Genomic DNA, 13313 nt, shown 5'->3' with positions numbered 1-13313 from the left:
CCTATAAACCCGCCCATGTTGACGCCTCCAGCATCGCCTGTCGCCGTCTTGTCTTGGCCGAGCTAAAGTGTTTTCTGCTGCTCTTGATTGACATGATATGATGGCAGCCGGGGGCTTCTGTTGGCGGCGGAATTGCACGATGTGAAATGTGGGATATATACACAAAGACGTTGGTCGGGGGAATCCTGTCTTTCACTGGCTTCGATTTGATTTGGCTCGGTTTGCCCGATCAATGAGTTCAACCAAAGTCAAATTGCTTGACCCAGACAAGGATATTGCGGACAAGGATATTGGTCGGCGAATTATGTGGCTCCTGTTGTTGATGAGGCAGGAATTTGCGATGGTTGGCCATTTAGGTGGCTCAAACGCGGCATAAGTCCGTAGGCCCGTAATTGAAACGTGTGCGGAATTTGCACTTTAAAGAGCTTGGCTACATTTTGACGGCTAAGTCAAACATGTGTTTATGAATTTGCATAAATGATGGGTATGTAACTTGGTATATAAATAAGGAAAATGATTATTTTACTCATTTACGCATTAAATTAAATTGAATGTAAACAGGGGATTCATTCAATTCCATTTATAAAAGTATTTATATATATTTATATATGTATCTTGCAAATTAAATATTATTATTTGCTTAAAGTAACTTCAACAATTAATTACATTTTAATACTCTTGTTAATATATGAACAAAAGATTACAAATTATTTGGGATATATTTTCTCTTTAAATTATTGTTAATTATTAATAAAGGTGCTTGTAAATAATATAGCAGACTTACCTTAATGAATATCAAATATATTAAAGGGCTTCAAGCAGATTAAAAAATAAGACTAAATTACAGTTTGTTTTTATGTATTCATATATTATTTTTATAAATATATAATAAACAAAATACTGAATAATGAAAGAATTTCTACAAGTTTAGATGTATAGGCTAAACTATATGTAGACGTGGAAGACCCCTTTGGTATATTCTATAAATAATTAATTTCAGTCTATTTATCCCCATAAAGATTTCCTTAATCCTTATTGACTGAATATTAACCAAAACAGAGACCAGAGTTAAGTCCCCATAGACTGGACTTTATCCAGAGTCGTAGGGAAGACCCGTCGCATTCATCATCGCATCCTTTTCAATTTGGATGCTCGCTCCTTGCCGCCCGGGATCTGTGGATCTGTATCTGATGATTGGCCATGTATCTGCTTGTTGTTTCGATTAAAGGATTTCCGCAGTCCTCAACCGCCCCCCCTGACCGCTCCTCCTGGTGTTGCCTCCTGATTAAGCATAATTTATGTTGGCCAAGTGGCGACCATTAGCGCTGCGTCGCCATCGCCATCGTGGAATCCTCGGAATCGGAGTCGCACTCGCAGTCGCCATGTCCATGATAAATGCGCCGCATTAGCGTCCAATGCCAGCCGGCAATAAATCCCTATACCCCTTGGAAATCACCCCCGCTGACCCCACTGGTAACCCCACTTATTTCCCCGATGTTTGGTTAATTTCGCTGCGGGAATTTTAAATCATCTTTAAATTAGGGTCATGCAAACTCAATAAACCAAAGGCGAACTGCGATGCTCGGTGCTGGATACTGGCTGCTGGGTGGTGTTCAGCATTCACTTCTGCACTAATTGAGTTGCAGATACATTCGCACATTTGCCACAATTTGGCAAACAAATCACGTAGCAACTGACGCTGCTCATCCCACTGCCCGGTATCCAAAAAGGGCACCCAAGGCCATTACATCCAACTACATACATGGTATATTGCATTCCCCGATTTCGCTGGGGGGTTACCTATACTTTTTCCATCCTGGCTCTCTGTCTCTGGGTCTCCGGGTCTTTCGAACGGGGAACAGATGGCCTCGACGAATGTGGGGCGGTATTTCAATATTGCTGAGCACACAGACCAGTATTTAATTGATTCGCTGTGAATTCCTTGGAGCCATCGGACAAGGTATTAGTTTTAATCGAAGAACATGCATGTTTTGGGGAGCATTAAGGAAAGCATTTTCGCTTTTACCAGTGCTCCCATTAAAAAAAGGGGACATCCGTGGAATAAAACGGAAAATAAGAACAAATAATGCTTTAAACTGAGTTTTTCTGGCTTTATTTTACAAAAAGGAAATAGTTCTGTCCTAAAAAAGAACAATAAATGTCTTAAGCAGAGTTTTTCTGGCTTTTATCTTTCAAAAAGGAAATAGATCTGTCCTAAAAAAGGGTAGATAAGGAAGCCTGGCCATTTTTTCCACTGATTTTATATCATCTATAATTTTAAGGGCAATGGTATATATGCATATATACGCTCTCGTTCCCTGGCCGATTCCCATTTCGATTCAAACACTCTGGGTATGGGTTAAAATTTACATTTATTTAATTTGCCCTGGCCCCGAGAAATGCAAATGCCGCCATTGCAATGCAAAATGTTTAAATGCATTCGCCCCCTCTCTTTCTCACACCTTAGCGCCGTCTCTTTCGCCCCGAATAAGGCCGTCTTTGTCTGCATTAATGCATATGCATGAGACTTAAGCGTGGCCACGCCTCGAAGTTGGTAGTTGGGTGCAACTACCCGGTACCAAAATTATCGACACTTAAAATGTTGCAAGCGTCGCTTGTTTAACCTTTCCCCCCCTTTCCCCCTTCTTTTTTTGCACCCCACTAATGCCATCTTAACCCCCTTTCCTGGGCACTTCCTTTTGGGGTCTCTACATCTTCGTCTTCATCGCTGCCGAGTGCCGTTGTCCTGCCAAAGGATTCCCGTCGACGTTTATGTAATCTTAATGTTTATGCAGCTTATGCTTCATAAATTCGCCGCGCCCCGAAAATCCCCATTACACCCCCCCGATGGCCCCACCCATCGAAATACCCAGAGCCCCCTTCCACAGCCGCCACTGGAAATGCGATGCTTTTGGCGCCACGACGTCGTCTTCCGGTGGCATTTTGCGCCATCGCAGCTGGATCTTCATTTTATACCCTTGCTCGGTGATTTGCCCACGCATCTGGTAAAACTTTTCACATCCATACCAAGTTTATCACCTTAAATATATATTATATCAGTGAAAAACTGCAAAAAATCACTCCTAGCTTTAAAAATACTTTTAAATAATATTACATTTAAAATATAGAACGTTTTTATGATACCATATCATTTCTTAGTGCTTCGGTAGTATATTATTTTGAAACATACTAGCCCAAATACCTATCTATACCATTAATTTTTATATAGGGTAACTGCCATTTCGATTCCCTTTTCGTTGGCAATTCATTTCGTGTGTTTTTGCCAGCTCTTCTTACTTTTTGCTTCCGTTTTTGCACATCCGTTGCCGTTTGTGCCATTTGTTTATTGCCAGTTTCATTGCTTCATTGCGAACGCTGGCGAGCTATACTGTGCTTATCTGCCCCCCATACCATGCCCCATACCATACCATCCTGCCACCTCCTCGTTTTCGTAGCTCCTTGCAGCTTCATCTTCATCTTCATCCGCCGCTCCACATCGCTCCTGCTTTATTTTGGCTGATGGAAATATTTTTACGACAAGTTTTTCGCGAAGATTTGCAACATTTGCAGAAAAAGGAAAACGGAAGTGGCTGTAGCACTGGAAGTTGCGCGAATCAGCGCAAAAACAAAAAGAACGTATATATGTATACACGTATAAAAGCCAGGGAAACGCACATTCTGGCCATAAAACGCTTAACGTTGATGTGTTCGCTTTGATCAACCTCTGACCCCCAGCTGACCCCTCGTTTAGCGCCGGATGTTGTCAAGTTTTATGTTAACATCGGTGGGCAGAAATGGAATGACATTGCGCACACCCCGCACTTTTCTCGTTCATGAATTTTGCATGCGGCAGCAGAATGCAAAATTATAATTAGGCAGCAGCGTGATGGGAGCGAAACAAGAGATATCGCACAGCCCCCTTTCTCCACTTTCTTCTCCTTTTATTTTCAGCCCGATTGCACAGTCAACGCACGTTCGAGCATAAAGTACATTTTATTAGCCCGCCTCTTGCATCGACCACGTTGGTTCAGTGTGGCTGCACCACTTCCGACAGCAACCATTTCGAGCAGCCGTTAGGATGACACGTAATTGGTGTGACCAGGTCGCAGGAAGTTGGGTGTTCTAAATGACTTGTTAGTGGCTAATGTGATTATAAAAACAGCCAGCTAGGAAGATCACTTCATTTTGTGAAATTTTACTAATTAAATACTACAAATAAAATAAATTGATTGCATTTTTGTTAAATTAGTGTGACCAGGGCTAGCAAAAAAGATTGTTTTACTATGAATATACAAAAATAAATTTAAACAAACTTGTAAAGTAAAAAAAACCTGCAGTTTATTGTAATACCACTAATTAAGCACTACGAATTCAGTGAATCATTTTAGTTTTAGTTAAATCAATGTGACCAGGGCTAATAAAAAAGGAAGTTTATGTGCTGAGAGCCAAAAAGAAAACAAGAAACTATATTAAAAAAAATTTTAAATCAAGAACCACCAAGTTACTTACTAATAGCACGCTTTCATTTCCAATGCCAAAGTGCACTCTAAAACAGGCAATCAACATAAAGTTCGTTGACCTGTTGCAAAACGCAATCCTCCGAAATTCCCTTTGAAAATACCAAAAATTCCGGTCACACTTTGCCTGATTAGGAAAAAGTGCTACGCCTCTCCTTTCATATGATTTGATTCGTTATTTCTCTTCCATATTTTTTTTTTTGCCCCTTCCCCTCGCCTGACAACGCTGCGTATGCGTAATAATTTTTTAGTTGCGCCACACCCGACATGAAACCCGTGGGCAATGCAAATAAATATTCAATTGCAAATGGCTGACAGGACGGACAGCCCACACCCCTTTTCCCGCCTTTTTGACGTGTGTGTGGGTGTGTGTGTGTGTTAAGAGGAGAAAGTGGAAAGGGCAGGGGGTGAAAGTGAGGCGAGTACACGCGAAGCGGACGCGCTCAAATTGCAAATTGCGCTCGTTTACAAGTGAAATAAATGCGCGAGCGCCTGCCATTTGGCAAAAGTCAGATCCTGACCCACCGCATTTTTCCCCGGGCTTTTCCAGAACGCTTTTCCACCCACTCACCCACTCGATGGGGCATTAGAAAAATGAAGCGTCGTGCCGCAGAAGACAAGTTGGTCGCCGTCGCTCGACTTGGTTGGCATTTTTGTGTTGCGTGCTTTTGGGCGCGTAATTAGATAAGCAGCCTGGTCGACTGGCGGCCATATAGGTCCTGGCTTTTCCGCTTTTCCAGCACCCCCTCCCCCCCATCCTTCCAAAGTCTCCTGGCGCGGTGTCACCAACCAAACAACCAACAAGCCGCTGACAGATGGAGCGTCATAAAAGCGGCGGCAACAATGCGCCGCAGAATGTCTGAGGTTAGGAAAGGCGGAAAAGTGGAAAAGCGGAAGAGCGGAAAAGCGGAAATGGCAAAGACGAAACAATGCCGAGAAAACAAGGAGTGGCGTGCGCGGTGGCGGGGATTTGAATTTGTCACGTGGCCGGCAAACGCACCTGGGCACAAAGGGGCGGACAAGGACACAACATGCAATTATACGCAATCAACATAAATCATTCAAATTGCCACACACACACACACACAGAGACACAGAAAAAAGAAAATGGCAAGGAAAACCCGAGGCGCACTTCAAAAGGGGGCGGCGGGGGGCGTGGCTGCCGGTTGACGTTGGCTTTTGGCTAATTTGCAATTGAAATGCCCAAATTCTGTGGGCTGGCCGCATTACGCATACGCCGTGTGGTTGCTGCGTGGCAAAGGCTCCTTAAACTTCCGCTCAGCCCATCCATCTTGGTCGCCCCCACCCCCCCCCCCCCCCTTGCTCGGCTGACAAATGCCATGGGGGCACGTGAGGCGGTCAGTGGCCCAGGTAAATGAATCCTGGGATTGCCAGAGCTCTGGAGATTTTATTTTTTGTAATATTGCAGGACTTCCTTGGATATTTTTGCTATTTAAATGCGAGACGAGAAATGGTATGAGTACATGAAAAGAAATATTTAAATTCACTTGATTTTCTAAGATTTAATTAGTACTTACCTGAATAATGTACAATTGATATTCGAACTTTCCATTTTCTTTCTTTTTAAAAATCCTATAAAATCAAAAAAGGAGAATGACATCTTTGAAATTCGATTTATACAGTTTTTAAGCCCATCACTTCTAAACTTATACGGAATTCCTTGAAAATGTTTTTAAAACAACTACGTTGATAAGATCTTTTTGAATATTTAACTAAAACAGTGAAATCTCTAAAATATTAAAGAACAAATTTAGCTGGAACTTAGAAAAAATGTAGCAAATAAATGCATCAGGATTTCAGCAATTTGATTTTAGTTTTGGCAATCAAAAATGTTGTATACTGGCCTATGAAAATCCCAATTTTCCAATATTCTGAACTCAATAAATAAAAACCCTTCAAACAAAGTTTTGACAATTATTATTTGAGATTTTTATGAATTAGTGCGTTCTTTTTATACTTTTCTGATAAGCATAAGTTACGAATTATCCTCGAGTCGGGCCAAAAGTATACGTCCTTCAGTCAAAAAAGATTAACCAGTTTCTTTCATCAAACCGAACATTAATACATCTCTCGGATATGTCACCTCGGCTGGTATTCTAAACTCTCTGAAGTAATTGCTGTATTTCGGAAAAATTGCATAACGCCACAACTTGAAATTTGGTTTCTGTTGTATAGCTAGAGAACAAGCACGAAAAAAAGTCGACGGTATGCAGAAGTTTCTGCAAAACTAACCGAATACTGATTTTCTTGATTTTGGTTACCAACCTTGCCAAAGTTCAAGTGCCGCCTGCCATTGTTCTGCCAAAACCGAACAAGCAAAAAGCAGAGCCCATCGTTCAGATGAGGAACATCCGAACTGGCCTCGAGGATTCCGAAATATCCGGTATCATCACTCGAATAGAACTTCCATCGGCACGCCGTAAATCTCCGCAAGCTGCAGTTTTGTGTAGGCAACCACGCCGGTGGGGCAGTAGGCCATCGCCTCCTCCAGGGTGATCCACTTGGCGTTCGAATCGCCCGCACATACCACATGCAGATGGACGATCCCCTCGAAAACCGCGTGACTGAAGATGCCCATTACGTTGCTGGTGGCGGCGCCGCCACTTCCGTTTCCGGTGCTGTTGCCGCTTCCGCTGCCGTTTCCGCTACCGTTTCCGCTTCCGGTTCCGTTTCCGCCGATGATGCTACCGCTTTGGCTGTTCACGCTGCCGCCGCCACCGCTGCCGCCGCCCACGCTGCTGCCGCTGGCATTGGCGCTCGACGAGGTGGCCGGATTCAGATTGATGACCATTCTGGGATCAGTAGTTCAAAAAACATTAATACATTTCAAAACATAACAAAAAATATTCAAACAAAATAAAGAACAACTTCATTATGTGTATCACTAGACTGCACAATTGGATCTTATTTAAAAGATATACTTAAACAAAATTAATAGAATATACAATGAAAATAAAGATCAAGAATATATATGTAGCTTAATTTCAAAATAAAAAGATAAAAAGAGTACTGTACACCCAGAAAGAGCCAAGATCAAATATACTTAGCTTAAAATTTGTTCTTCTCACTTTTTCGAGAAGAAACGTTCTTGAAATCAAGACAAAAGTGACCTCAAGTTTGTTTTTTAGCATAAAAAAAATTTATAAATAATAATATCTGAATTCAATTGATACATTTTATAATAAATAACTTAGTTCAATCGATATATTTTATAACAAATAAACAAAATAATTATAAATGATATCAAATGTTGTACCTAACAAAAGTGTTATTTCTATAATATCCAGTGGATAAAAAGTGATATTGCCTATGAAGAGTACACAGCTGACTTACCTGAATATAAAACTATCAAAAGTGGAAAAGAAATCGGACTGGAAGCAGTGGGCGATGTGGCTTCAACCTGGGGCACTTAGCTGCACGATTTTTGGGCCCAATTGGCCCTTGGCTGTGATCGGGGGTCCACTCTCGGTCCTTTCGGGTGCCTTGAACTTTGAGCCTATCAATTTTGTACTCTTCCTGTGCGATCCAAGGGATTCTGGTGCAGTGGTGTGCTGACAACGGATCTGTTCTACGCGTCTGGGCGTCCAAGTCGCAAGCGATTCTAGTGCAACTCTTCAATTAGCTAGTTTCAAGTACCAGTCTGGATTTGTTTTCGCCGTTTGATTATTTTTTTTCGATTTTCGTCTATATTTTTTTTTATTCAAACGGTGTGTGTGTGTATGAATGTGTCGGATGTGTGTGTTGACTACCTAGACGATTTTACTAAGTCTAATATACCCTGTCAAATATCTGGCATACTTCTCCCGGCCGGCTAAGAACTATTTAAAAAAAAAGAATATATTGAAAAATGGGCTTACGGTTGAAATTCTACTTCAAAAATGTATTTAAAATTCTATTAAAAACTTGTAGAACTTTTTTTGCTGAATAAATGGAAATGAAAAATTTAAAATCACATTTTTACTGAACAAATTTTAATTATTAAAAGTGATTATTGGGATGAAAAGGTAAAGCATAATGCAAAAAAAAAACTTCTCTGGGCATTTTAATGTTTTGCCCATAAGGCCCTAATACCTTTCATACTTTTTGACGTCGCTTGGCAACCCTGGTGCTCCCGAATGTGCCATATTATGCTTTTCTCCTGCCAGCAGCAAATGAACTGAACAAATAAAACTTTCACGGCAAAGTTGTTGACATGGCAGCCTTCTCTGCCATCTGATTTCCACCTGCAATGCCTCACCTATGTGTCCGCGCTTAGCTCTTTATTTACGACTGGAAAATGCAGCCCCGGGAAATGCGGGGAAAGTGCGGAGGAAAAGCGCCGGAGCTGAGCTTAAGTCGCGGCAACAGGGGCCCCAAAGCAATTAAATCGCATTCGCTGTGTGGGAAGCAAATAGGATTCCGGGTGCGGGTTTTGAAGGAGGGGCCCCGGACAGAGACAAACAATCAAACGGAAATTAATTGCGGGATGTGTGAAAAGTGAAAGCCAAAAGCTGCTCGGTAAATGATTGTCGAGCAGCGAGCAAAGAGTTTTCCCCCTTTCGAGGTGGCGTCTTTAACCCATCCCCTATCCCCGATTAAACCCTGATTGATAGCTGGTCCCAGTCTAGAGCATTGACTTCTGCTCTCCAGAAGCGGAATAAAACCGAGAAAGTCAGTTCGTCCTTGCTTGCCGTTTTGGGGTCACCTTTCTCTAACTTATCGGAGACTAAGACAGAGTTTCTCAAATTAAATGCAAAATTTTATTAAAGATAACTTGAAAATTAAAGAACAACCTTAAATAGGTAGACCACTTTGAAATCGGAATCGTATTAGTCAAGCTATGAGCTATGGAAGTACTATTCTGGGTCACCTTTCTGATATTTATCGAAAACTTTGACACAGCTAAGATAAAAGTGGGTACATAAAAGCATTTAAATAAAAAAAAATTAAAGCAGAATATAAGAAAACTATCCAAATAATCAAGCTATGGATGACAACAATTCAGTTATGGGTCACCTACTTACAGATAATTCAAAAATGGAGGCTAAAAATGTACTTTACCAACACTAAAACTAAAAGGAGGTGTGCCATTTTGTAAACTGTATTGAAATATAGTGGCTTTAATATATTAACCTGAAGAAAGCACTATACACTAGGCACAATATTCCCAAAATCGATTGGCTTATGTTTATGGTTATTTTCGTTCCCCCATATCTTCTCTTTTTATTGTTTGGAACTCTGTCAACTCATTGAACTTATGTTAAACAGAAAAATGTTCCACTTTCATGTCATGGCATTACCACACCCATTGAGCCATCGGTCGGAGCTTAATTAATACATCGTTACGTGCAGTTTTCGGGCAACAATGGGTGGTCTTAGCCTTTTTTGGGCCCGTAGCCGCCCATTGTCAGCCGTAGCCGTAGCTGTGGCCATATCCGGATCCGGCTCATAATGAGCCGTCTCATTGGAGCGGCAAGTGAGTTGTATCTTCACGAAAGATTTGACAGTTGCACATGACTCCAGGGGGGGCTGAAAAGTGGGGGTAGTGCCTCCATTGCCTCGGTTACACGCCTCGGTTGATTCCAGCATCCGCTGCACTGCTCTGCTCCAGCCAAGCGTTTCATATTGCCACCTGCCACTCACACCTGCCGCCCAGCTGCCACCCAATGGCCACCCACCACCCACCCAGCGCCCACTTGCAGTCGCACTCACTTCATAATGCTGTCAAGGTTGAGCGATGCTGAAATATTGAAGCCTGCCCTTTAAATATTCACGAGTTCGTGGCTTGCTGGGCGGACTTGGTGTTGGCTTTCGCCCGAGGCAGGTGATGCCGCAGTGAAAACCGTCAAAATGCTGAATATTTACTTGTCTACTTAGTTGAATTCATCCTTGGCTTCAAATCTTTTCAGAAGTATTTACATTTTATTGCTAGCAATGGCACAGTTATGGGAATAACTTTGAGGACTATAGGTTCCATTTCTTAGATAGATGTAAGTGTTGAAAAGGTTGCATTAATGCAAGCTTCCAGTGTTGGGTAACAGTGCCACCAAATTTATTATTACAAGACTATATACAGATTTTCAGACTTGGTGTTCGAGTTCCAAAGAAATAACTTTACAAACTGTTCAATTACTATGTGTAGATTAGTGTTGAATTTGTAAGTTATATTAGTGCCAGCATCTAGTCTTGAATAAGTGTTAGTAACAGAACAGTGAGACCATATTTATTATTACAAACCTTCTACAAGTATATATGACTCGGTGTTCAAAGTGCAGAAGTAAATAAAGGAAAGTAAACCACAGAAATATCTTAAAGAACTGTTCAACTAGTAGGTGTAAATAAGTGTTGAATAAGTTGTATTTATGTAACTATGTAGTGTTGTGTAAGTGTATGTGACAGAACAGTGTGCCCATATTTATAATTACAAACCTTAAACACATTTGCAGACACAGTGTTTAAAGTATTTAACAAAGGAACACAACAGTGGTTAGTTTTCCATATTACAAAGATAGACGTACAATTGCCGGACTTTGGCTTTGTGATTGACTTGTGGACGCATCCTGCCAGGGGTCAAGCCACAAACACACACACAAGTTCAACGACTGACGCAAGTATGTATTTACCTTTCTGCCTTTTGTCCTGGCCAACTTACTGGCGCAGACCAGCATCGAAAATCCAAAAACAATTCGAGTCCCGGATCCAGGGTTGCCAACATAAACAATTTATGCACAACAAACTGGACTCTCTTGAATGGAAAAGGCGGTGTGTGTGGGGGGGGGGGTCTAAAAATAAGAAAAGACGTGGAAAAAGGATGAAAAATAGAAAGGGGAAGTCCCGGCTTGCAGCTAGCTAACTTTTAGCTTGGCTTGTTAGTTAAGCGTAAACAAGGGGCGGTAAAGTGGGTGTGGGCGTGGCGCGGGGCAAGTGCAGGTCATTTGAATGCATGTTTGGATGGACAGAGCTCAGCGCCATCGATGATAAGCGAGAAGTCAACATAACGGTGAAAGGGGATTGAGTGGTGCGGAGAAAGTGGGTTTTCCCGGTGGGTGGTTGTGGGTAGTGGTGGGTGGTTTTCGGGGGGTGGTGTGTGCTGGTCACTGGGGACTTTGGCCATGTGCTTGCGAGTTTGTGGCTGCAGAGGCGCAGAGTCAACGCCAATGGTAAATATTTAGCTCTCGGCTGCACTTGAGATTAACTCGCACACAGATGCAGCCATCCAGGGGTACATATATATCCTGTGTGTGTGTGTGTGTGTGTGAAAAAAGGGACAAAGGCGGAGTGGAGCAAAATACAAACACACTCAAAAGTGAAAATGGAAAAAGTTTCAATGGTTTTATCATGTTTACTTTTATTTGTGTCACTGAGTGGTTGTATAAGCCCCGGCAGCCAGGGGTCAGGGGTCAGGCAGAGGATAAACAAACACAGACGGAGAAAGGCGAAAGGAGAAAGGAGAAAGCGGGCAAAAGTAGGAGGGTACACACACATATAAGAAGCGTATGTTCAACACACTCGAGGGAGATCACTGGCTGCCGTGAAGTGCCCGACAAGTGACAGCACTGGATTTCGATAAGGAGCCGGGACAATGGCAGTGTGTCCTTCGTCCTTGGTCCTTGGTCCTTGGACCACCCCCTGCCACCACCCATCCTGAGCTGAGCCCTGCTGAGCCAGAGAAACAGCTCCGGGCATCGAACTGCAAAATTCCCTGAATCCCACCCGAGTTACACTCTTAATACGCCGCTGACCTACCCACCTACGACCTCTATCCCAACCCACATCCTGGCATCCTGGACAACCTCGGCTCAGGAATGACTCCTGAAGCGCACCTAATCAGGTGCTAAGCTGCAGGCAGCTCTGCCCCACCAGATGTTGCAGCTCCGACGATTCGTTAACCGATTTTACCGATTTCATTCCGCCATTCGGACATCGCTGGCCATAAAAAACTCGACGCCTCTGGAGCTTACCAATCTCAAGGTTGAGTGCGGATCGGAGACAGCTTATGGGAAGAAACAAAGCCATATCCGTACGGTTACCTTTTGACATGGCGTGGTTTAAAGCCTATAAAGCTTTGGAAACTACGATAAATAATATTTTACAATAGTCACTAAAGAAACAATTTGTGAATTTATAATATAAAACTTATATACACTTTTTGATACCTTTAAAAAATTATAAGAGTGTCTCTTAAGGGCATGCGAAAGTAAACATTTCCCAAAACTACACCAAACTTAAGAGCATTTATTTAAATATAAGTCCTAAGGTATTTAAAAATATATAGTACCTCTGTTGTATATGTTATTTTATGTCTTAAAAACCCCATTTGAAATAGTTGTATGTATTTCATTTTATAAGTAAAGATAATTATTATAATATTAGCCTTTTTGGAAAAAAATTTTCACATCATGTTCAAGTAATTAGTTAAATCTGCTAAATTAATGCATACCTCATAGATAATGTTATTGCCCTTTAAAGCAACACTTCAAATCACATTAAATATTTAATGTTGACTCGTGTCATTAGCACGTTTTGTTTCGCATATTCTTAAGATAACTTACCTTGCCTTTCAGGCATTTGGCATTTCCATTAAGTATTAATGATGCAACTAAATTAAGCGTTAATCGGCTTTTGGCCATGCAGCTTGCGTAATGCGTAATAATGCCTCCATAATGCGGAAAACTATAGTGGAAGGCTTGAAGGCTTTAAGCTGCAGCTCAAAAATTGTCCGCATTTTCTCGACCAATTTTAACTGGGCTGAAACCCCTCACCCCCTCCCCTTACGCCAGTGGACTAATTAGTGAA

The 13313-nt window shown here is 41.9% G+C and overlaps 2 protein-coding genes across 2 annotated transcripts in view; both read right to left on the bottom strand.

Moving 5' to 3' along the window:
* The window catches only part of RpL37a (ribosomal protein L37a), a 211097-nt gene that overhangs the window by 176477 nt on the left and 21307 nt on the right, over positions 1-13313 (bottom strand). The window lies entirely within an intron of this gene.
* On the bottom strand, positions 6441-8325 carry LOC108005236 (uncharacterized). Its single transcript, XM_017068428.4, has 2 exons — positions 7872-8325; positions 6441-7330 (listed from the first exon to the last, which is right to left on the bottom strand). Exon 2 carries the CDS (start codon positions 7327-7329, stop codon positions 6928-6930), a length of 402 nt encoding a protein of 133 aa, XP_016923917.2. The 5' UTR covers position 7330; positions 7872-8325; the 3' UTR covers positions 6441-6927.

This window comes from Drosophila suzukii, chromosome X, assembly GCF_043229965.1.
Source record: "Drosophila suzukii chromosome X, CBGP_Dsuzu_IsoJpt1.0, whole genome shotgun sequence".
Taxonomy (NCBI): domain Eukaryota; kingdom Metazoa; phylum Arthropoda; class Insecta; order Diptera; family Drosophilidae; genus Drosophila; species Drosophila suzukii.
Note: the sequence above shows the minus strand (reverse complement) of the source record. Positions and strands in the feature narration are given on the sequence as shown.

What these genes read in the sequence shown, in the direction of transcription:
- LOC108005236 (XM_017068428.4), bottom strand. Translation starts at nt 7,329, where the DNA reads ATGGTCATCAATCTGAATCCGGCCACCTCGTCGAGCGCCAATGCCAGC.